This window comes from Pelophylax lessonae (assembly GCF_965119305.1).
Source record: "Pelophylax lessonae genome assembly, chromosome: 7".
NCBI classification, from domain to species: Eukaryota; Metazoa; Chordata; class Amphibia; order Anura; family Ranidae; genus Pelophylax; species Pelophylax lessonae.
This window is the reverse complement of record NC_138774.1, coordinates 148924170-148950404: the sequence shown is the minus strand read 5'-3', so window position 1 is coordinate 148950404 and position 26235 is coordinate 148924170. Positions and strand designations below refer to the sequence as shown.

At 45.1% G+C, this 26235-nt stretch overlaps 1 protein-coding gene across 1 annotated transcript; it reads left to right on the top strand.

Annotated features, from left to right (window-relative positions):
• Window positions 1-25554, top strand: NKRF (NFKB repressing factor). The gene is made up of 3 exons (XM_082263503.1): window positions 1-385; window positions 1760-1884; window positions 23338-25554. Exons 1-3 carry the CDS (start codon window positions 183-185, stop codon window positions 25419-25421), a joined length of 2412 nt encoding a protein of 803 aa, XP_082119629.1. The 5' UTR covers window positions 1-182; the 3' UTR covers window positions 25422-25554.
• The last annotated feature ends 681 nt before the right edge of the window (window positions 25555-26235 follow it).

The following is a 26235-nucleotide window of genomic DNA, read 5'->3' as shown; positions in this document are numbered from 1 at the left end:
GGTCCTTTCACCTCCTCTCCTTTATGGTCCAACTGTAGCGCCGCTTAAGACGTCCGGTAATTGTGCGCCGGTATTTCCCATAGAGGGAAAGGACCCCGGCCTGTTGTGTGGAGAGTGGTGCGCGTCTAGCTGGAGAGTGTCGGGGCTCCTGTCGTGTGGTGGGCCGGTCACCTGTGAGGAAGATGGCCGGACGGAGCGAGCACGGCCCCGGGTGGGAAAGGCCGGTGTGTCTGGAGGAGTTCCGTCAGTACCATGAGAATGACAAACAGTGGGGGGTCCGCCGGGAGTTCCTGGCTAGACACATCCACCAATACCCCGGGAGGAAGGTGGACCAACTCATTGCCCTGTCTGTGGTATGGAGCAACATCGTCTTTATAGGAAACCGGTGAGAGCAAAGGGCCACACCTCCCCAATCAGTGACAACTGTATCCACATCATATATATTTCACCCCATAGTGCCTGTGCCCGCGTCATACATACCATCCCCCCCACGACACACATACCCTCCACATCACACGTACCCTTCCCCCCCACGGCAACTGTGCCCGCGTCACACGTACCCTCCCCCCCCCCCACGGCAACTGTGCCCGCGTCATACGTACCATCCCCCCCGCGGCGGCTGTGCCCGCGTCACATGTCCCCTCCCACGGCGGCTGTGCCTGCGTCACACGTCCCCTCCCACGGCGACTGTGCCCGCGTCACACGTCCCCTCCCCCCCACGGCGACTGTGCCCGCGTCACACGTACCCTCCCCCCCCCCACGGCGACTGTGCTCGCCTCACACGTACCCTCCCCCCCACGGCCACTGTGCCCGTTTCACATGTACCCTCCCCCCCACGGCGACTGTGCTCGCGTCACACGTACCCTCCCCCCACGGCGACTGTGCCCGTTTCACACGCACCCTCCCCCCACGGTGACTGTTCTGGCATATGTACCTCCTCAATCATGACTGTGCCCACGCCACGTTTATCCCCCCATAATAACTGTGCCCACGTCACATGAACCCCCCCGAATGACGACTGTGTCCAATTCACATCACTTGTACCCCCCCCTTTCCCCCAAGGCAACTGTGTCCCAATTACACGTACCCTCCCCCCGTGATTACTGTGTTCCCGAGACATGTACCCCCCATAACAACTGTGCCCACATCACATGAACCCCCCTCCCTCCATGGCAACTGTGCCCCCGTCACACATACCCCATCCTACCCCTTTATGAGGTGCACATGTTCCACCACCACCACACGATGCTTGTTATCGTGTTACACATACCCTTCCCCCACGACGACCGTCGCGGGGGAAGGGTACGTGTAACGCTATGATGGTGCCCGCGTCACATATATTGCACCCCCTGCTTTGACAACTGTGTTTTGCGTTACACATCCTCCCTTCCCCCAAGGTGACTGTCCCTGCATCTCATGTATTCCCCTCGTGGGATGTTTTCTTATCCCATGATGCTGCTGTTCCACATGTACACTCCTCACCCCCATGTGGTGGTTATGTCCATGTCACAGGTTGTTCTCCCCACCCCTCGGGAGCAGTGCCTGTGTCATGTCTTCCACAATACATTCCTCAGCACAAATGAATGTGCAGGTTAGAAAGCATTGTACTGACAAAACTAGGGGGTATCAGAACAGAAATGTCACCACAGATTAGGAGTTAAAAAAAAAAGTAGAAAGATATGAAAGGAACACAGACCTACCTAAACTGTGTATAACAAACATAGCTGTGTATAATCCTCACAAATGATTTATTTTTTAGTTATGGAGAGCAGCTAACAAACAAAGTTCACCAGATGGCTGAGGGAATCGACATTGGAGAGATGCCCTCCTTTGAGCTTGTTCCTGGTGCCAAAGCTGCAAAAAGACCCAGTTCATCAGATGCAGGTAGGTTGCCTTGATCCACCACTGCTTTAAATGATGCTCGGGATTCCACAGACTCATCTTTTTATGATCTAGCTGATATGACGGGGCAATGGTTACTGGGAATTAAACACTTGAATGCACAAGGAACCCCTAGCAACTTTTGGAGGAACCCTAAGGTTCCACAGGGAAAGTATGTCACCAGCACACCAAGGATCTCCAGAACTGGTCCAAAGCTCAATTCACAGATCACATCATAGTTACAGAAGCAATATTTCTAACATCCCCCCATTTTAACAGACACTTGCCAGCTGTCCAAGTGTGTGCGTGTACATATACACTGCTCAAAAAAGGAACACTTTTTAATCAGATTATAGCATCAAGTCAATTCAACTCCTGGGATATTAAACTGGTCAGTTAAGTAACCGAGGGAGTTGTTAATCAGCTGCTTTGGTGTTAATGAAATTAACAGGTGCACTAGATGAGCAACAATGAGACGACCTCCAAAACAGGAATGGTTTTACAGGTGGAGGCCACTGACATTTTTTTCCTACTCAGCTTTTCTGACTGTTTTTCACTAGTTTTGCATTTGGCTAGGGTCAGTGTCACTACTGGTAGCATGAAGCAATACCTGGACCCTATAGAGTTTGCACAGGCAATCCAACTCCTCCAGGATGGTACATCAATATGTGCCATTGCCAGAAGGTTTGCTGTGTCTCTCAGCGCAGTCTCAAGAGCATGGAGGAGATTCCAGGAGATGGGCAGTTACTCTAAGTGAGCTGGACAGGGCTGTAGAAGGTCCTTAACCCATCAATAAGACCAGCATCTGATCCTTTGTGCAAGGAGGAACAGGATGAGCACTGCCAGAGCCCCACAAATTGACCATCAGCAGGCCATTGGTGTGAATGTCTCTGAACAATCAAAAGCAGACTTCATGAGGGTGGCCTGAGAGCTCGACATCCTTTAGTGGGCATGAGGTGATATCTGGGACCCTATAGAGGCTGCAACTCCAGGAGTCTAAGGCTGGCCATACACTATACAATTTTCTTGTTCAACTTTCCTTTAGATTTACCAAAACCATGTAATATAGGGTCAAACCTAAACACTTTCAATTTGTATGCAGTCAGGCAGGCCCTTGCACTACATAGTTTACGGTAAATCTAAAGGAAATGGAATAAGAAAATTGTATAGTGTATGGCCAGCCTTACTCATACAGGATTGCACATAAATACGTGCAATTGCAGAAGGTTTGCTGTATCTCCCAGCACAGTCTCAAGAGCATGGAGGAGATTCCAGGAGACAGGCAGTTACTCTAGGAGAGTTAGGGCTGTAGAAGGACCGTAACCCCTCAGCAGGATCAGTATCTGCTCCTTTGTGCAAGGAGGAACAGGATGAGCACTGCCAGAGCCCTAAAAATGACTTCCAGCAGGCCACTGGTGTGAATGTCTCTGACCATATATTCAGAAACAGACTTTGAGGGTGGCCTGAGGGCCCGACGTCCTAGTGGGCTCTGTGCTCACTGCCTTGCACCGTGGCGCTCGATAGGCATTTGCCATTGAACACCAGAATCGGTAAGTCCGCCACTGGCACCCTGTCTTTTTCACAAATGAGAGCAGGTTCACCCTGAGCACATGTGACTGACATGAAAGGGTCTGGAGAAGCCATGGAGAACATTATGCTGCCTGTAACATTGTTCAGCATGAACGGTTTGGTGGTGGGTCAGTGATGGTCTGAGGAGGCTTATCCATGGAGGGATGCACGGACCTTTACAGGCTCGACAATGGCTCCCTGACTACCATGTGGTATCGGGATGATATGGGTCCTGGGTTCCTCCTGGTGCACGACAATGCTGGGCCTCATGTGGCGAGAGTATGCAGCCAGTTCCTGGAGGATGAAGGAATTCATACCATTGAATGGCCCCCACACTCGCCTGACCTAAATCCAGTGGAACACCTCTGGAACATTATTTCGGTCCATCCAATGCCACCAGGTTGCACCTCCGTCTGTTCAGGAGCTCAGTGGTGCTCTGGTCCAGATCCGGGAGGAAATACCCCAGGACACCATCCATCGTCTCATTAGAGCATGCCCCAAAGTTGTCAGGCATGCATACAAGCACGTGAGGGCCATACAAATGGAGTACCATTTTGAGTTGCTGCAATGAACGTTTAGCAAAATGGACCAGCCTGCTGCATAATTTTTTCACTTTTTGGGGTGTTTTTGAATTCAGCCCTCTGTAGGTTGGTGATTTGCTCCAGTTGTCTTCCAGGGAAGCATCTGAGATAGGCTCCTCCCTCCTGAAACGGGAAACACAATAGTCCACCATTATAAAAACGTCAGACATAACTTCAGCCTCAGTCTGATTGTGTTTCCTCCGGATCCACAGAAGCTACAGCTGTTTATTATTTTCTCAGTCTCTGTGCTATCTGCAGTTGTCATGGAATCCCTGCAAGGTGCCTGGTGCATAGATATGCACAGGGTACTTCCCGAGGAATGGCTAACAGGCGCACGAGAATACGCGACACGCACAATTACTCTTGGTGCCAAACGGGCTATTTAAAGGGATCCCATTTCCTTTGCTGACTGATCTTCATCTGTGCCCTGTTTCCTGGTTGCTCCTGCATGTTTTCCTGTTGCTGACCTGGCGTGTTCTTGACCTGACTTTGGATTTCGCTTCTGCCTTGCTGTTTACCTTCGACCTGGCTCCCTTCCTGACTTTGGCTCTGCACATGACTTGGTACCTCGCTGCCTGCCTGTTGACCACCCTGGCTATTCCTGAGACTCCGTTCCTGCCTCTTATCCTGGCCCCTCGGTTCTACTCGAGTGCTTGCCTGGCCGTCTGCTGCACCAGTTCTGTATACCGCTGTATGTTCCAGCCTCTAGAATCCTGACAAACTGCCTATCCAGAACTGCCTATCCAGAACTATCAGCATAAGCGGAGTTCCTTTTTAACGCGGACCAGTCTTCCGAACATAACTACTGTTCTTGCTTCTCCGGTTCCACGGTCTCCTTGCAGTCGAATACCCCGCTGCGGGTTCTGCAATCAACACCCATAAGCACTCGTGTCCCTCCTGCCCCTCGGCACCCTCTCTCATCCTCAGTTGGGCAAGGGCGGGAGATATGAGAGGCCGACCTCGTCAATTCAGTCTCCTATCAGGTACGTGACAGCAGGGGACTCCCTGACCTAGCCCCCCCCCCATCCAGCCCACTGGGCTTTGGGAAGTGCAGATCAGGGGCAGCATATTGGGGAAAGTGGACCCTCGCCTGAGGTTTCATCCCTACCGAGGGGTATGCAACCATCCCCCCTAGCTGAATATGAAGCCAGCGGCATCTCCCCCCAAAATTCTGACCTGGTTTGGGCAGGCGGCTTCCCCGCAGCCTCAGTCTCAACCACTCTTCCCCCGACCGCTTCAAGCAAGCTTCTGGTCCCCGCATTCTCCTGGCTCCACGGCGGCTGTCCAGGGGCCATATCTCCGATGGCTAGAGCCCACACTGCTGAATGAGCAAGATGGCGGAGGTCGTATCGTTTCCAGGGGTGGTGCTTTCGGTGACGCACTTCCAGTCCGCAGCCCTCTTGGGGAAGGCGGAAGTGGATGATAGTGCGAGCAACATCCACAAACGTCACTTCCGGGCGGCAGCGCACATTTAAAAAAAAAAGGAGAGAAAAAGAAATAAAAGGAAACGAAGAGGAAAGAGCACTTTGTTTCTGCAAGGATATAGCAAACCACAGGGATACCAGGAGAGTGCAGGTACGTCACCAACCTGCATGGGGTCAGCTGGGGGCGGAACTGGAGCTGTGCAGGAACCTGTTAAAAGGCCCCTATGCAGAGGTTCTTTTTTCTGTGGCTGACCATGTCGGATACTTCCCTCCCACCCTGCCCTGCAGATTCTGCCTGTCAGGATGGCTCCAAGGTAAGCCAGAGCACTCTTAGTCTCCTCTGTCTTTACCTCACCACAAACGGTCAATTTTGTTTGTGTATGGCAACCGTCTGTCTCAAAGGGTCGTTTGTGCTTATTTGTAGGCAAAGACCCCAGGAGCGAAAAGGGCTAAGACCTGCAGCAATGCATGTCCCTTTTGCGGTCACAGGTTTCCTACGAAGTGGGAAAAACCAAATATGCCAAAAATTGCATCAACAAAATGGTTGCCAAGGAATCGCAGGGGTTCCTTAACCACCTCAATGCTGGACACTTTCACCCCCTTCCTTCCCAGACCAGTTTTCAGTGCTCTCGCATTTTGAATGCCAATTAGTCATGCTACGCTGTACCCAAATTTAAATTTTTATCATTTTGTTCACACAAATAGAGCTTTCTTTTGAAGGTATTCACCACTGGGTTTTTAGTCTTTGCGATATAAGCGAAAAAAAAGAGCGAAAATTTTGGAAAAACTATATTTTCTACTTTGTTTCAAAATAAATCCAATAAAATCAAATTTAGTCATAAATTTAGGCCAGAATGTATTCTGCTACATGTCTTTGGGGAAAAAAAACTCCTGATAAGTGTATAATAGGTTTGTGTGAAAGTAGAGTCTACAACCTAGGCTACGTATCATTGAAAATTGATCAATTCTCATGTACCGACTACCTATCTCTTTTTTTGAAGTCCTAAAATGTCAGGACAGTACAAATAATACCCCCTAACTGACCCCTTTTTGTAAAGAGGACAGTCCAAGGTATTTAGTGAGAGGCATAATGAGTTTTTTGAAGTTGCAATTTTTTGCCCACGATAGTTTGGGTAATAAAGATTTATTTTTTTTTTTTTTTTTTTTTTTTTCCACGTTGTCACATTTAACAAGTTATTTCTTACACATGGCATAGATAAACTTTCAATCACACCCCAAAATATATTCTGCTACTCCTGAGTATGGCAATACCACGTGTGAGACTTTTGCACAGCCTGGCCGCATACATTAGTCTCCTTTTTTTGGGCCATCCATTTCAGAGGAGCATGATCAGTTATCAACTCAAACTGGCGCCCTAACAGTACCTTAGCGTGTCCAAGGCCCACTTTATGGATAAACATTCCTTTTCAATGACTGCATACTTTTCTCTCGTGTTCATTAAGCTTTCTGCTCAGGTACGCCACAGGGTGTTCTTCCCCATTGTATACCTGTGACAATACTGCCCCAATACCTACATCAGATGCATCCGTCTGAACCAATAAATACTTTGAGGGGAGTACAACACTGACGTCCAGACGAAGCTACGCAAGAGAAGCGAAACGCGTCAAAGTCATAGCCCGGTGGCACATTCCTCCACCACTCTAATCAAGCATCGGACGTCCGGAACTGCCAGGGAAAGCGGAGACCGAAGGCGGCGCGAGACAGACGGCAGAGGAGGCGGATGCACTGCTCTACAGATCGAGAAGGTAAACGAGCACTTGCCTGACAGGGGTGAAGAAACGGCTTCAAGCCGTCAGAGCGAACACTTTCCAGCTAACCGTACTGAACCGACATACCACAAGCGCGGTCAGCGGGAAACACACAGACAGCTCTGCACAAGTCCCCAGCACTACCTTGTATCTCCCACACCACGCACTATCTTGAGCAACATCTTACCAAATAGGGGTGAAGAAATGGCATCACGCCGTCAGTGAGTTAAGACAATGCTGTCAAATCATTGCATAGTCCCCGGATAGGTAGGTGAATTTTTGCTCCACCGATGAATAAGGTAGCAGGTGCTTGTACCCCCATACTTCAATGACATTCAATACATATCTGTAAAGCAACATCCGACCACCTAGGGGCGAAAATAACGGTAATACACCGTCAGCGATCAAGGCACTGTTATATGATCACTGCATAAGTCCCCGCTAAGCCATACTATCCTATGAATGTTACATTACCACATGGCAACATTATAAACAACCTTTCTGTCTCGCCTAACAGCACTTTGGACGGAATACTCCCCATCCCTCCCTCCACTATGAATATATCAACTACACCACTTTAAGTGGTCTTTCTGGGGGAAACCAGATAATACTAATGGCCCATACACAGTTACCAATCAAATTGGCGACCGATTGCCCATAAGGGAGTCCCTTCAAGAACATTTACGCTGCAATAGCATTCGATTGAATATTATTGAAGTAATTTAATTAATGCCGGCCGGTTCCTTGTCACTATATGTTTATGTAATGTCTTGTTTCTTGTAAATGCACTGATTGTATCTACCAACTTTTTACCTTGCACGGTTGTTATTATACCCAAGATTTTTTTCAATAAATGTCTATGTTCACCATATTAAAAGCCTGCTACGTTACTGCTGACTAATTAACCTCCCTTTTTTCCGTGATCTATACAGAAACATTTTGTATAAATACTGCCCCAATACCTACATCAGATGCATCCGTCTGAACCAATAAATACTTTGAGAAATCAGGGGAGTACAACACTGACTGTGCACAAAGAGCCTTCTTTAAAACTTGGAAAGACTCCTCTGCTATTGGGGACCATTTCACCATTACTGATTCTTTCCCTTTCGTAAGGTCAGTCAGTGGGGCAGCTAGAGTTGCAAAATTTGGGATAAACCTCCTATAGTACCCTGCAATCCCACAAAAGGCTCTGACTTGCAGAATGTGGCCATTCTTGGATGGCTTCTACTTTGTTTAACTGAGGTTTAATGACTCCACGACCAATAGTGTAGCCCAAATACCTGGCTTCCTCTAAACCAATGGCACATTTTTTTGGGTTCGCTGTAAAACCTTCCTTGAAGAAGGAATCCAGAACAGCCTGTACACGGGACAAGTGAGACTCCCAGTCAATGCTATGTACCACTATATCGTCCAGGTTGGCTGCGGCATACTGTCGGTGAGGTCTTAGGGTCCTGTCCATGGCCCTCTGAAATGTTCCAGTGGCATTTTGCAACCCAAAAGGCATTTTTTTGTACCGAAACTAACCCTCTGGGGTCACAAACGCAGTCTTTTCTTTGGCGCTACCAGTCGGGTGTTTTCCAATATCCTTTGGTCAAGTCCAAAGTAGTCAGTTAGCGGGCTTTGCCAAGTCTGTCTATAAGTTCGTCCACCCTGGGCTTTGGGTATGTGTCAAACTTTGTCACTGCATTAAGTTTTCTGAAGTCGTTACAAAACCTCCAAGTACCATCTGGTTTTGGGACTAAAACGATGGGGATAGACCAGTCCCTAGTGGATTCCTCAATGACATCTAGCTCCAGCATCCTTTTTACTTTGTCACTATTGTCCTTTCTCACAGCTTCGGGAATTCGGTACGGTTTGAGCTTGACACGGACCCCAGGTTCAGTAACACTATCATGCTGAGCTGCTGAAGTCGTACCAGGTAACTCTGAAAATTCTCTCTATTCTTTATCAGGAATTCTCTAGCTTCTTGTTTTTGGGAACAAAGACAGGGTGTCTGGAATCCTGACCTCAGGGACCAGAGGGGACTAAGTACCCCAAGTTGTTACAGGGATGAACCTCGCAGTAAAGGCCAGCCTATCCTTCCAGGGCTTTAACAGATTTATATGGTAAATCTGCTCTGGCTTCCTTTTTCCTGGTTGATGCACTTTATAATTGACCTTCCCAACTCTTTCCAATACTTCGAAGGGACCCTGCCACCTAGCCAGGAACTTGCTCTCAACAGTGGGAACGAACATCAGGACCCTGTTACCAGGTGAGAAGATACGGAGTCGGGCTCCCCTGTGGTATATTCTCTGTTGGGCTGCCTGGGCCTGCAGTAAGTGTTCCTTTACCATAGGCATGATCGCTGCAATCCTGTCCTGCATTTGAGCGATGTGCTCAATGACCCTTTTGTGGGGTGTCTGCTCCCCCTCCCAGGTTTCCTTGGCTGTGTCTAAGAGTCCCTGAGGGTGTCTCCCATAAAGCAATGCAAACTGAGAGTATCCTGTACTTCCCTGATGGCGAACATCAAGTACGGAATCAAGAAGTCCCAGTTTTTTCCATCCTTGTCCACAACCTTTTTTAACTTACTCTATAAATGTTTTATTTAAGCGTTCTACCAAGCCATCAGTTTGAGGGTGGTATACGGAGTCGCAACTGGGTCACCTTAAATAACTTGCACAACTCTCTAGTTATTCGTGACATAAATGGGGTGCCCTGGTCCGTAAGGACATCCTTAGGGATCCCAACGCGACTGAACACCATGAACAACTCTGCCATAAAGCCCAACTCTATGGAGTGTACGGCTTATTGTTGTCCTATGTACAGATACTCCAGTCTCTGCTGTGGAACTCTGCAGCTCCTCCAGGGTTACCTTAGGTCTCTGTGCTGCCTCTCTGATTAATGCCATCCTTGCCCGGTCCGTGAGCTTTGGTTGGCGGCCGTCTCTTGGCAGGATTGCTGTTGTGCCATGTTCTTTCCATTTGGTTATGATAGATATGATGGTGCTCCTGGGGATCATCAAAGATTTGGATTTTTTTTATAACCTAACCCTGACTTGTACTTCTCAACAACATTGTCCCTTACTTGTTTGGAGAGTTCCTTGGTCTTCGTGGCAGTGTTTGGTTAGTTGTGCCTCTTGCTTAGGTGTTGCAGCCTCTGGGGCCTTTCAAAAAAAAAAAAAAAGGTGTGTATATGTAATGACAGATCATGTGACACTTAGATTGTACACATGTGGACATCATTTCACTATGTGGCTTCTGACGGTAGTTGGTTGCACCAGAGCTTTTTATGGGCTTCATAATGAAGGGGGTGAAGCCAATTTTCTGTTTTCAGTTTAAAAAAAAAAATTTTTTTTTTTATATATTTTTCTCATTTCACTTCACTAACTTAAACTGTTGTATTCTGATCGATCCATCACAATAAATTCAGATTAACAAAACATTGAACTTAAGGCTGTAATGTAACAAAATAGGTAAAAAGTCAAGGGGGTGAATACTTTTGCAAGGCACTGTGTGTGTGTGTGTGTATGTATATGTATGTATGTATATGTATGTGTGTGTGTGTGTGTGTGTATATATATATATATATATATATATATATATATATATATATATATTATAATATAATGTGTGTTTGTGTGTGTGTCCAGTATCTCACAAGTGAGTAACACCCCTCACATTTGTGTAAATATTTTATATCTTTTTATGTGACAACACTGAAGAAATTACACTTTGTTAAAATGCAAAATACTGAGTGTACAGCTTTGTATAACAGTATAAATTTGCTCTTTTTTCCCCTCAAAATAACTCGACACACAGCCATTAATGTCTAAACCACTGGCAACAAAAGTGACTACAACCCTAAGTTAAAATGTCCAAATTGGGCTCAAAGTGTCAATATTTTGCGTGGCCACCTTTTTATTTTCAAGCACTGCCTTAACCCTCTTGGGCATTGAGTTCACCAGAGCTTCACAGGTTGCCACTGGAGCCCTCTTCCACTCCTGCATAAGGACATCTCGGAGCTGGTAAATGTTAGAGACCTTGAGCTCCTCCACCTTCTGTTTGAAGATGCCCCAAAGATGCTCAATAGGGTTTAGGTCTGGAGACATGCTTGGTCAGTCCATCACCTTTACCCTCAGCTTCTTTGCAAGGCAGTGGTCATCTTGGAGGTGCGTTTGGGATCGTTATCATGTTGGAATACTGCCCTGTGGCCCAGTCTCTGAAGGGAGGGCATCATGCTCTGCTTCAGTATGTCGCAGTACATGTTGGCATTCATGGTTCCCTCAATGAACTGTAGCTCCCCAGTGCCAGCAGCACTCATGCAGGCCCAGACTATGACACTTACACCACCATGCTTTACTGTAGGCAAGAAACACTTGTCTTTGTACTCCTTACCTGGTTCCTGACACACACGCTTGACACCATCTGATCCAAATAAGTTTATCTTGGTCTCATCAGACCACAGGACATGGTTCCAGTAATCAATGTCCTTAGTCGGCTTGCCTTCAGCAAACTGTTTGTGGGCATTCTTGTGCATCATCTTTCTTGTGCATCATCTTTAGAAGAGGCTTCCTTCTGGGACGACAGCCATGCAGACCAATTTTAATGCAGTGTGCGGCATATGTTCTGAGCACTGACAGGCTGACCCCACCCCTTCAACCTCTGCAGCAATAGGTCTATTTCCCAAAGACAACCTCTGGATAAGACGCTGAGCACGTGCACTCAACTTCTTTGGTCGTCCATGGTGAGGCCTGTTCTGAGTGGAACCTGTCCTGTTAAACACTTACTTAAACCCCCTTCCTAACCAGACCAATTTTCAGCTTTCAGTGCTTTCACATTTTGAATGACAATTACTCATGCAACACTGTACACATATGAAATTTTCGTCCTTTTTTTCACACAAACAGAGCTTTCTTTTGGTTGTATTTAATTATCATTGGGTTTTTTATTTTTTGCGCTATAAATGAAAAAAGACCGGAAATTTTGTTAAAAAAAAAATGCATTTGTTTTTCGTTTCGGTTTTAAAATTTTGCAAATTTTAGTAATTTTTCTTCCAAAATTTTGGCCAAAATTTATATTGCTACATATCTTTAGTAAAAATAACCTAAATAAGTATACATTTTTTGGTCTTTGTGAAGGTTATAGAGTCGACAAGCTATGGTGCCAATCACTGAAAATTGATCCCACCTGATGTACTGACTGCCTATCTCATTTCTTGAGACTCTAACAAGCCAGTAAAGTACAAATACCCCCCAAATTACCCATTTTTGGAAAGCAGACATTCTAAGGTATTTAGTAAGAGGCATGGTGAGTTTTTGAAGTTGTAATTTTTTTACACAATTCTTTGCAAAATGAAGTTTTATTTTTTTCACAAAATGGTCATATTACAAAGTTATTTCTCACACACTTTATGGCATACTTGCAACTACGCCCCAAAATACATTCTGCTACTCCGGAGTATGGGGATACCACATGTGTGGGACCTTTTCACAGCCTGACCACATACAGAGGTCCAACATCAAAGTAGCACCTCCAGGTTTTCTAGGAGCAAAAATTACACACACAATTTCCCACTTTTCAGGCCCCGGAGCACCAGGACAATGGAAACGCCTGCAAAATGACCCCATTTGAAAGAAATTTATAAGATATTTCTAACTCCTAGCATGTACATATCAAAAATGACACCCCAAAATACATTCTGCTACTCCTGTGTATGGCGATACCACATGCGTGACACTTTTACACAGCCTGGCCACATACAGAGGCCCGACATGCAGGGAGCACTGTCATTTCCTGACTTCCCATTACAATTTTGTGAGGCACTGTAGTGTCAATGATGTGCCATGGATGTGGCACGGATGAGCACTGACGTGGCATGGATGTGGCACGGATGAGCACTGACGTAGCATGGATGTGGCACGGATGAGCACTGACGTGGCATGGATGTGGCACGGATGAGCACTGACGTGGCATGGATGTGGCACGGATGAGCACTGACGTGGCATGGATGTGGCACGGATGAGCACTGACGTGGCATGGATGTGGCACGGATGAGCACTGACGTGGCATGGATGAGCGACGGATGAGCACGGATGTGGCATGGATGAGCGACGGATGAGCACTAGAATGGCATGGATGAGCGACGGATGAGCACTGAGATGGCAAGGGTGGGCACGGATGTGCACAGATGGGCATATTTGAGCTATGGAGGAGGCAGAGGATGGGTGCAGCTGCAGTTTCTTTCCTCTCCTCGGACACTGTACCAATCGTTGTTTACAGTGTGCAAGGAGAGGAGAGAAATGAACAGGACCTGCACCGGTTTGTTGACAAGTGATCGCTCCGTCATTGGATGGAGCAATCACGTGGTAAAGGGCAGCTGTCATTGACCCTTTACCACGATCCGTGATGCGCCGAGTCCGGAGGACGGATTCTTCTGTGAGCGCGATTCTGGGAGGACGTCATAGTAGGCCCTCCTAGAATAAGCCAACCGCGCTGTAGCCATCATTCGACAATAGCCTGATCGGCAAGTGGTTAAACCGCTGTATGGTCTTCGTCACCATGCTGCAGCTCAGTTTCAGGGTCTTGGCAATCCTCTTTAGCCTAGGCCATCTTTATGTATAGCAACAATTCTTTTTTTCAGATCCTCTGCCATGAGGTGCCATGTTGAACTTCCAGTCACCAGTATGAGAGAGCGATAACACCAAATTTAACACACCTGCTCCCCATTCACACCTGAGACCTTGTAACACTGAGTCACGTGACACCGGGGAGGGAAAATGGCTAATTGGGCCCAATTTGGACATTTTCACTTAGGGGTGTACTCACTTTTGTTTCCAGAGGTTTAGACATTAAAGGCTGTGTGTTGAGTTATTTTGAGGGGACTGCAGATTTACACTGTTATACCATCAATTGAAACAGAAAAAGCTGTGTAGGAGGCTTAACACTGGGTGAGGAATGGCCAAAGTCTGCTACTAAGGTGAGATTGTTGAAAACCGTTTCATGTCACAGGTCATACACCATGGCAAAACTGAGCACAGCAACAAGATAGAAGGTAGTTCTACTGCATCCGCAAGGTCTCTCCCAGGCTAATATTTCTAAGCAGACTGGGGTTTCTAAATGTGCTGTTCAAGCCCTTTTGAAGCGCAAAAAATGGGCAACGTTGAGGACCGCAGACGCAGTGGTCAGTCAAAGAAACTTAATGCAGCAGATAAGATACATCATGCTTACTTTCCTTTGACATTGGAAGATGTCCAGCAGTGTCATCAGCACAGAACTGGCAGAAACCAGTGATACCCAGGTACATCCATCTATTGTCCAGAGAAGTCTGGCCAGAAGTGGTGTTCATAGAAGAATTGCGGCCAAAAAGCCATACCTCACAATACCTCCGATGGGGAAATGGGGCTTACCGACTCAACATTTACTACGGCAAAGTAGCTCTGTTGTGCGTGATCACCTACCTGTACTTAATTTTGTGCAATAGACACTAAGTGGTGCTGGTGCACTGCCGCAGGCGCTGTCACACTGATTGGATAGAAGGGGAACCACCTGCGATCGTTCCCGAGAGAGGCAGACCGGTGGTCTGCCTATATAAACAAGGCAAATCGCCGTTCTGACAGAGGAGAAGATTGGAGATCTTGTGTTCCTGCTAAGCATGAACATGGATCTCTGTCTTCCCCCAGTCAGAGCAAGCACCCCCTAGGGACTCCTTTAACCCTTTTGATCACCCCTGATGTTAACTAACCTCTGCCCTACCAGTGTCAGTACGGTAACAGTGCATATTTTTAGCACTGATCACTGTAATAATGTCACTAGTCCCCCAAAAAAGTGTCAGGTGTCAAATTTGTCCGCTGCAATGTTGCAGTCCCACCAAGAATCGTTGATCATCGCTATTACTAGTAAAATAAATAAATAAAATTGGCATACAAATAGTTTGTAGACACGATAACTTTTGCACAAACCAATCAATATACGCTTATTGGGATTTTTTTTTTACCAAAAACCTGTAGCAGAATACATATTGGCCTACATTTAATGAAGAAATTTGAGTTTTAATTTTTTTTTTTTTATTGGATGTTTTATAGTAGAAAGTAAAAAATATTTTTCAAACCTGTCACTCTTATTTTGTTTATAGCACAAAAAATAAAAAACGCAGAGATGATCAAATACCACCAAAAGAAATCCCTTTTTGTGTGAAAAAAAGATACCAATTTTTTTTTGGGTACAGCATCGCATAACCGCGCAATTGTCGGGTAAAGTGCCGTATTGCAAAAAATGGTTTGGTCATTAACCTTCCTAGCGGTATTCCCGAGCGTGACTCGGGGTTCGATTTTAGAGCCAAAAGCGGTAACCCCGAGTCACACTCTGGGTAGCGCTAGGAAGATCGCTGGATCCTGGTAGAGGTTTTACTTACCTTTTCTCCAGGATCCAGCGAAGTATGCGGCGGTGGAGCTTCCTCCCGATCGTCTGCGAGCCCCGGCTTCCGTCTCCAGCGACGTGACGTTCGCAGGGGGGTGGAACCGGCGGGAAATTCAAATGTAAAAACACACCAAACACACTGATACCATTCAAAATAAAAAAAATTCACATTACATTGCCCCCCAGTGCCCTTTCCTGCAGTTTAACATATGCACTGTTACTGTAAAAATACACTGGCAGTGAAGGGGTTAACTTTTTTTGAAAGGGAGGGGCTATGTGTGTCCCTAGGGGCGTGCTTTCTACTGTGATTGGCTGTGGCTTCAGATGTATGAACAGTGATCAACGGTTCTACATAGTAGAACCGTATGATCATCCTTCATACACAGGGGAGAATGACAGGCAGCTTGTTTACACAAGCCGCCTGACTTTCTCCCTCTCCCCCGACGATCGCAGAGTGACCGGCGGACATCGGGTCCGCCGGTCACACGCGCGGGAGCGCGCCTCCGGCGGCGCTCGCTCCCTAGACCCTCACAAGCTAGCGACGTAGACCTACGTCGCTTTGCCTGTGAGGGGCTGACTGCCGACGTAGATCTGCGTTAGGCAGTCGGCAAGTGGTTAAGACCATTGGGAAGAAACGACATATGACGTCGCTCTGGTCCTCCAAGGCCATAGTAAAGTGGGGGCCATCTTGACCTCACTTGACTTCCTGCCTCAGAGGAGAGCGGACCGGTTTGTTTTCCCTACTACTGATGGCTCTAAAAGCGGGGAAAACGAGCTGAAAGTGGTGGAGTGCATCTCTTCCTCCGCCCATCAAGGTGATGCTGCGGCGAATCCGCCGCTGGGACCACCTTTGTTAAAGCAGACTGCCTGCTGTTTAAAAAAAAATACCGGGGTTATGTCAGCTATCTGCTGCCATAGCCCCCCGGTATTTAATGTCAAAGGACCGACGTAAATACACGATGGGCGGTCCGTAAGTGGTTAAAGCGGAGTTCCAGCCATTCACTCACCGGTCCAGCGATGCGGCCGCCCGAAGCCTCGATCCTCTCCCTCGGCGCCGACATCACTGCTGTGGGCACCCGGCTGTGACAGTTTGCGGCTTCACAGCCGGGTACCCACTGCGCGAGTCGCGCTGCGCGCCGTGATTGGCCGGCAATCTTCTGGGACCTCTGACGTGTCCCAGAAGATTGCAGGGAGGGAGGGGGAGAGGAGAACTTCCGTTCAGGGCGCCGCGGCGCTCCGAGCGGAAGTGGGAGCGGGTACCTGTCAAAACTAGGTACCCGCCCCCCCCCCCCCCCCCCAAAAAAATGACATGCCAAATGTGGCATGTCAGGGGGTCAGGACTCCCTAACGCGGAAGTTCCACTTTTGGGTGGAACTCCGCTTTAAAGAACTGAACAGAAATAATCACTTCCTCATTCCAGTGATGCGGCGGTTTATCCCTCACTGGCTCTGGTCTTTTCCCCAGCTACTTCTTAGTGCTAAGTTTTTGGCCTCTTGAGTAGTCTAGGATTGATGTCATCCCAGACATGCTCACAGGAGTTCATCATTTTGGCATAGCCTAAGTGTGCCAAGAATGTAAGGTGAGCTGCTTATGCACAGGCCAGTGTGCATTCAATTGAAGACTGTGAGTATACATGCAAGTTATTGCAAAGGAGACATATCAAGTCTCCTAAAGAAAAAAAAAAAAAATCTGCCTGCTCGCAGTTTAGAAATGCTAAATCCTTTTACTACAAGCCTACACAACTAAAATATAAGGTACCAAGTTTTTAGCTCTGTGCAGTGCCTTTTTTGAAGTAGTGTGAGGTTTTGTAATTGATAGGGGATATTCTTTTAAAAGTTACATGATATACATTGAAAGCATGATTTGACAGAAACAAATCACCAACGTCTGTAGATAGAAGAGCTGCATGATTAATCGTATGAAAATCGCAATCTCCATTCACCCCCCTCCCTGCGATGTCAAGCCCTGATTTTCAGTGCAGTCATAATGGGTTGATGACACATAGCAAGACAAGTCTTTGGCATGCGGGCTGCGACTGCCTGACACCCAGGCGATATCCTGGCTGTCTGTGTCAGAGCTCAGCTGTCAGCACGGAGCCCATGCTTCCTGTGTAGTTCTGGCTCCTTTCTGTCACAGGCGGAGTGATATCAAATGCACTCTGCCTGTGAGAGGAGACCGAGGAGAGCTACAGGAAGCATCAGCTCTGCAGCGCTCCTTACACTCTTCGTCAGCATTTCCCACCAGCAGTACCCACCAGCCAGCAGTACTCACCAGCAGTAAGTCGCATGCGCTAGGGGTGCAATGTAAGTATCCCAGCATGTGCATTTCTGACTCCTACCACCATGACCACTTCAAATCACTGAAGTGGTCATGGTGGTTAGAGTGTTCCTTTAATATCTCTCAGAAGAAGTAACCCTCTGTATACTGTTTGCATTTAATATGATCATCCTCCAGTTGTGTTAAATTGGTGGGGGGTGGGGGCGCAGAGTGCCACATCCCCTGAAATTAGTTTTTGCAGGTTGGGATGTCTGTATATTAAAAATTTTCAGCTCACATTTGTGTAGATGCTGGGATCAAGAGTGTCCCCGGGATGCTGTCATCGGTATTGTGGCGGGATTGCTAAGGTAGCCGGGAGCAGAGGGGAAGCCGTCGGCTGCAGCAGAGCCAGCATGGAACGTGAATGGCGCCGATACAGGAACTGACGTCAGCTGAGAGACAACGTGATGCGGTGGATAGGCAGTACCCCATTCCTCCTTCAGCCCTCATTCCTTCTATTTGCCCCGGGTACACTGCACCCTTCATTCCTCTCCGTGAAGTGTACATTCATGCCATGCTTTTTCAATTGTGAGCCGTCTTTATTTAACCCATTATTGTCATGACAGAGAAGGGGGGGGGGGTAATCCTAGTCACAGCTTTATTTCAAATGGTGTGTATGTATATGTATATGTATATATATATATATATATATATATATATATATATACAGTACAGACCAGAAGTTTGGACACACCTTCTCACTCAAAGAGTTTTCTTTATTTTCATGACTATGAAAATTGTAGAGTCACACTTCAAGTGGTAGTCACCTGAAATGGTCTTCCAACAGTCTTGGAGTTCCCAGAGATGCTTAGCACTTGTTGGCCCTTTTGCCTTCACTCTGCGGTCCAGCTCACCCCAAACCATCTCGATCGGGTTCAGGTCCGGTGACTGTGGAGGCCAGGTCATCTGGCGCAGCACCCCATCATTCTCCTTGGTCAAATAGCCCTTACAGAGCCTGGAGGTGTGTTTGGGGTCATTGTCCTGTTGAAAAATAAATGATGGTCCAACTAAACGCAAACCGGATGGAATAGCATGCCGCTGCAGGATGCTGTGTTAGGAATGCTGGTTCAGTATGCCTTCAATTTTGAATAAATCCCCAACAGTGTCACCAGCAAAGCACCCCCACACCATCACACCTCCTCCTCCATGCTTCACATTGGGAACCAGGCATGTAGAGTCCATCCGTTCACCTTTTCTGCGTCGCACAAAGACACGGTGGTTGGAACCAAAGATCTCAAATTTGGACTCGTCAGACCCTTAGCACAGATTTCCACTGGTCTAATGTCCATTCCTTGTGTTCTTTAGCCCAAACAAGTCTCTTCTGCTTGTTGCCTTTCTTTAGCAGTGGTTTCCTAGCAGATATTCTACCATGAAGGCCTGATTCACACAGTCTCCTCTTAACAGTTGTTCTAGAGATGTGTCTGCTGCTAGAACTCCGTGTGCCATTTGACCTGGTCTCTTATCTGAGCTGCTGTTAACCTGCGATTTCCGAGGCTGGTGACTCACATGAACTTATCATCCGCAGCAGAGGTGACTCTTGGTCTTCCTTTCCTGGGGTGGTCCGCATGTGAGCCAGTTTCTTTGTAGCGCTTGATGGTTTTTGTGACTGCACTTGGGGACACTTTTCAAAGTTTTCCCAATTTTTCACACTGACTGACCTTCAATCCTTAAAGTAATGATGGCCACTTGTTTTCCTGTACTTAGCTGCTTTTTTCTTGCCATAATACAAATTCTAACAGTCTATTCAGTATGACTATCAGCTGTGTATCCACCTGACTTCTGCACAACATAACTGATGGTCCCAACCCCATTTATAAGGCAAGAAATCACACTTATTAAACCTGACAGGGCAAACCTGTGAAGTGAAAACCATTTCAGGTGACTACCTCTTGAAGTGTGACTCTACAATTTTCATAGTCATGAAAATAAAGAAAACTCTTTGAATGAGAAGGTGTGTCCAAACTTTTGGTCTGTACTGTGTATATGTATGTATGTATGTATGTATATATATATATATATATATATATATATATATATATATATATATATATATATGTATATATAATGTCAGGTCCATAAATATTAGGACATTGATACAATTCTAATCTTTTTGGCTCTATACACCACCACAATAAATTTGAAATGAAACAAACAAGATGTGCTTTAACTGCAGACTTTCATTTTTAATTTGAGGGTATTTACATCCAAATCAGGTGAACGGTGTAGGAATTACAACAGTTTGTATATGTGCCTCCCACTTTTTAAGGGACCAAAAGTAATGGGACAGATTAACAATCATGAATCAAACTTTCACTTTTTAATACTTGGTTGTAAATCCTTTGCAGTCAATTACAGCCTGAAGTCTGGAACGCATTGACATCACCAGGCGCTGGGTTTCATCCCTGGTGATGCTCTGCCAGGCCTCTACTGCAACTGTGTTCAGTTCCTGCTTGTTCTTGGGGCATTTTCCCTTCAGTTTTGTCTTCAACAAGTGAAATGCATGCTCAATCGGATTCAGGTCAGGAGATTGACTTGGCCATTGCATAACATTCCACTTCTTTCCCCTAAAAAACTCTTTGGTTGCTTTTGCAGTATGCGTCGGGTCATTGTCCATCTGCACTGTGAAGAGCCGTCCAATGAGTTCTGAAGCATTTGGCTGAATATGCACAGATAATATTGCCCGAAACAATTCAGAATTCATCCTGCTGCTTTTGTCAGCAGTCAAATTATCAATAAATACAAGAGAACAAGTTCCATTGGCAGCCATACATGCCCACGCCATGACACTACAACCACCATGCTTCACTGATGAGGTGGTATGCATTGGATGATGAGCAGTTCCTTTCTTTCTCCATACTCTTCCCATCACTCTGGTACAAGTTGATCTTGGTCTCATCTGTGCATAGGATGTTGTTTCAAAACTGTGAAGGCTTTTTTAGATGTTGTTTGGCAAACTCTAATCTGGCCTTCCTGTTTTGAGGCTCACCAATGGTTTACATCTTGGGGTGAACTCTTTGTATTCACTCTGGTGAAGTCTTCTCTTGATTATTGACTTTGACACACATGCACCTACCTCCTGGAGAGTGTTCTTGATCTGGCCAACTGTTGTGAAGGGTGTTTTCTTCACCAGGGAAAGGATTCTTCGGTCATCCACAACAGTTGTTTTCCGTGGTCTTCCGGGTCTTTTGGTGTTGCTGAGCTCACCAGTGCATTCTTTCTTTTTAAGGATGTTCCAAACAGTTGATTTGGCCACACCTAATGTTTTTGCTATCTCTCTGATGGGTTTGCTTTGTTTTTTCAGCCTAATGATGGCTTGCTTCACTGATAGTAACAGCTCTTTGCATCTCATATTGAGAGTTGATAGCAACAGATCCCAAATGCAAATGGCACACGTGAAATGAACTCTGGACCTTTTATCTGCTCCTTGTAAATAGGATAATGAGGAAATAACACACACCTGGCCATGGAAAAGCTGAGCAGCAATTGTCCCATTACTTTTGGTCCCTTAAAAAGTGGGAGGCACATATACAAACTGTTGTAATTCCTACACCTTTCACCTGATTTTGGATGTAAATACCCTCAAATTAAAGCTGAAAGTCTGCAGTTAAAGCACATCTTTTTTTCATTTCAAAACCATTATGGTGTATAGAGCCAAAAAGATTAGAATTGTGTCAATGTCCCAATATTTATGGACCTTACTGTGTGTGTATGTGTGTGTGTGTGTGTGTGTGTGTGTGTATATGTATATGTGTGTATATATGTATGTATATATATATATATATATATATATATATATATATATATATATATATATATATATATATATATATATATATATATATATATATATATATATATATATATAATCTTTAAAATAAAAAAGATTTCGCGAAATGTAAGAGAATCGTGATCTTCATTCTAAGCAAAAAAAATTGTGATTGTCATTTATGCCAGAATCGTGCAGCTCTAGTATATAGGAAACCATTTTAAATGCTTCATAGTAGGCTTGTGACGGTATCAGATTTTCATGCTGCGATTAATTGATTAAGGTTTTGCCACGGTATACGGTATTATCACGGTATTCTATTATTAAATTTAAATTATTAAATTTCCACCTCACTTCAATTTCATTGCTGAATTTAGGGGCTTTGGTTCACTTATGCACATTATTATATAGTCAGTCAGTACAGACTCTGTGAACCAGGCCTAAAATAGGTCATCAAGCAGTGTCTGGCCTAACTGGTGATAACTGGTCCTGGCGCTCGGCTCCGATCCGATGGCCTGGTCATTAAGAGGGAAAATCCTTGTGGTCAAGAAGTGGTTAAACCTGAAGGAGGTGTTGTTTATAAATGACTTTACTATTGCTTTAGGCCTGGTTCACATGTATGCGGGTTGGTGGTTCACATGTATGCGGGTTGGCGGCCCACATTTGCACAGGCATAGCAGCCCGTTGATTTGAACGGGCTGCTATGCCCTCATTTTCCGCAGAAAAAAGGTGCATGCAGCATTTTTTTAAAATTCAGTGGCCTTGAAATCCATCCTGCTTTTGCACCATGCGACTAACCTGCAGTTCCTGCTCTGGCAAGCTTTCTGCATTTTTTGTAGACACTGCTTGATGGCTATATAATAATGTAATGTGGGCTGCTATGCGTGTGTGTGTGTATATATATATATATTTATTAGAGCTGCACGATTCTGGCCAAAATGAGAATCACGATTTTTTAGCTTGGAATAAAGATCACGATTCTCTCACGATTCTCTGTGTAACAAAAAAAAAAAAATTGGGATAACTTTACTGTTACGTTTTTTTTTTTTTATTATTCATTAAAGTCTAATCATTGCGTTTGAAAGACTGCTGCGCAAATACAGTGTGACATAAAATATTACAACAATTGCCATTTTATTCTGTAGGGTCTCTGCTAAAAAAATATATAAAATGTTTGGGGGTTCTAAGTACTTTTCTAGCAAAAAAAAATGATTTTAACTTGCAAACAACAAGTGTCAGAAAAAGATCCAGTCTTTAAGAGGTTAAACTTCCTTTCTCCCTGGCAGAGGGAAGGAAAAGATACAAATGTAATCATTTTTGTTTATAGTTAGGAGACTTAATGCTGATAGGCATTAGCTGTGTGAGTGAATGAGTCATCCAGCTCACTGAAATGTATCAATTCACAAGTCAGGCAGACTTGACAGAGAAACTCGGTATTTTAAAAATGCCACAATAACAATACCGTGGGTATGCAATACCGCGATATATCGAATTACCGAAAACCGGCATATGTCTACTTCATAGTTGTATTGCAAGTTGTAATTTTTCTGTTAGACTTGTTAGAATGTTCAGTGTTACTTTTACATAAATTATTCGCTTTAACATATTTAAATACTTTTTTTAACTTGCTTTCAGATGGACAACCTTCAAAGAAAAAGTTTGGACCACGGCCACGTTTTGAACCTGTGCATTTTGTAGTCAGCACAATGGAGGAAGACAAAATTTTCCAAAAAACACGGGAAACCAATACAAACCTGGACATAAAGACAGAGTGGGACATCATTCATCAATCAAATGTTAAGTCCCAAGCCTCCACTGTGTATACCACGGTCAGTGACCATTCAGATGCAGAAGAGGACACTGAAATGGAGTTGAGTTGTCGTCCCTATATATATGACCCAAATGATACAGATGATCAGAATAGAAACGACTCTGTCAATTTTATGACTAAAATGGAACAAGACTACTCTGCAAAATTTGAATCTCACTATTCATCTTTGGGCAAAGATTTTCGGTCTAATGTTCTTGATAGTTGGAAGGGTGTAAGCCAGCAAGGGAGAAAAGGAATTGGCTTTGTAAAGCCACCGAAAAAGACAGGCAGGACTGGAATCGAAAAGCAAAGTGGTGTAAACAATTCCATGGCTCGTGCAGTAAATTCAGTAGATAAACCGGGCATTATTAAGCAACTTTCTGCAATTGTGAAACAGAATTTAGTAAATCCCAAAATGACTTCAGATAGCAGACACATTAACTTCACCCACGTATTAACGCAGAGCATTCAGGCATGTAAAACTAATCCAGAATATATTTATGCTCCAATTAAAGACCTTCCTCCTGGCAGCGTCCCAAAACATAAGCGAGTCCCACCTGATGGCTATGCTTGTGAGGTCAGGTACCAAGATGTGTATTTAGCTACTGGATATTCCTGGAGCAAAATTGGGGCCAGAGATCGAGCTGCTGAGTTGGCCATACAGCTTCTACAGAAGCCTGTAGTGGATGTTGCCACTGTTCAACGAAAGTGTGGGCGTGGTTATCGCGATGATACGGTGGCTTGCTCAACTGACTCTCGTATGAATGACTTCCCCCCAGCACTAAAGCAAGAGGATGCTTTCTTAAATGACAGTGGTCAGTCAAGCCAACAGTTTTCTGAGGCAACTAAAGGTACTTCATCCAGACCATGGTCGGAGTTCATCCTTATTGAAAATGCTTGTGATGCAATTGGTATTCTGAACAATTCAGCTACTTTCAACAAAATGACAGTTGATTACAAGTATGACATGATCTCCAACAATATGTGGCGTTGCTGTGTGCATGTTCAAGATCATTTTATAGCTGAAGGATTTGGTAATAAAAAGAGCAGCAAGCATTCTGCAGCTGAGTCCGCAGTAAAAATGCTTAAATCGATGCAACCTAACATGCAAAGGGCCAATAATGCAGAAAGCACAGGCAATGGTCTATCAAAAGAGCTGAAAGATATTGTGGTTTATGAAAATGCCGCAAATCCTGTATGTACATTAAATGACACTGCTCAGTTTAATAAGGTCGCCATAGAATATGTCTTTGAGAGGACATCAGGTATGGATTGGAAGTGTAAGGTTTTCATAGGACAACAGTTTGTAGCAGAAGCTGTTGGTATTAAGAAAACTGTAAAGCATGATGCTGCACAGGCAGCTGTGGATGCTTTAAAGAGGACCCAGCCTGTGGTGGTTAACAATCTGAAAAGGGGTCCGGCTGAAGATGCCATTTCTCGAAATCAGATCCGAGGGTTGTCAAATGAGGACGCATACAAACAGCAAATCAAAGAGGACAATATTGGAAACCAGCTCCTGCGAAAGATGGGATGGACTGGTGGAGGTTTGGGAAAGGGAGGAGAAGGAATAGCTGAACCTATTTCTGTAAAAGAGCAGTTTAGTCGGGAGGGGCTTGGCTTAATGACCACTAACCAAAAGATCACTAAAAGAGACATTGAACAGATGATAAGAAATTATGCCGCCTCTTGTAATCAGGATGATCTAACATTCTCCAGGGAGCTTACCAATGAGGAACGAAAATTCATTCATCAGATAGCCCAAAAATATGGTCTCAAAAGTAAGTCCCATGGACAAGGCTCTGAGAGATTTCTGGTTGTAAGTAGAAAAAGAAGCAGACAAGATCTCATACTTCAGCTTAAACAAGAAGGCCAGGTTGGATCGTATGCGCTTGTTATGCCAGAAAATTGACATTGCGTTTCTTGTTCAAATTAAGGTTGTTCCTTTATACAACAGAGCACAGTGTATAAGAACTGAATAAATGGTTCCTACTTATTTTACTTTACTGATTCAAAATAAGACTTGTTATGTCTGTAGAAAACCAGCCAGCAACCTTGATAAAAACTCCCACTCAGTAAATATGGGTGTGGGAAGTGGGGCAGGGTAAGCTTGGGGTCTATATATCCCGTTCTTTGTTGTCAATATTCTGTTTGCTTCCACCTTGCCTACCGGAGGTTGTAAGACTCAGAGAGGCCTCTGGCAAATCTGTTTCTCAGGTTAGGAAGATGGAAGGGACCAGCAAAATGTCTGTCTGATATGGGACATTCCGTAAAAAATCTAGTAAGATCGTTTCGCACCAGACTCTACCGAAACCTGTTGAAATGGCTTTTTTTTTTTCAAGCTGGGAACCCTAATGGACTCCTTTTTGTTTATGTTGCATATGTTATTTATTATGGGAAAAAAATCTATTTTTTTTTTTTTTTTTTTTTTTTATGGTCGAAAGACAACTGCGTTTTTATTTTTGCATGGCTTGTTCTACAGATCTGTGCTTCTTGTTTTTAAGTGTATCTAAAGCCTAAACTTCTACACTGTCTCTTTGTTTTGAAGATTTTTAAACATATAATGGGGCGGCGCAGTGCAGAACAATGAGAGGATGACAGACGCCGCACACCACTAGCTCACTAGCCAGAGGGCAAGCAAAATGCATCAGAGGGGTGTGGCTTAGGAGGAGTTCAAGGCGGAGGTCATTCACATTCCTCTCCACCTGTTGAGCTTGTTGTGTGCA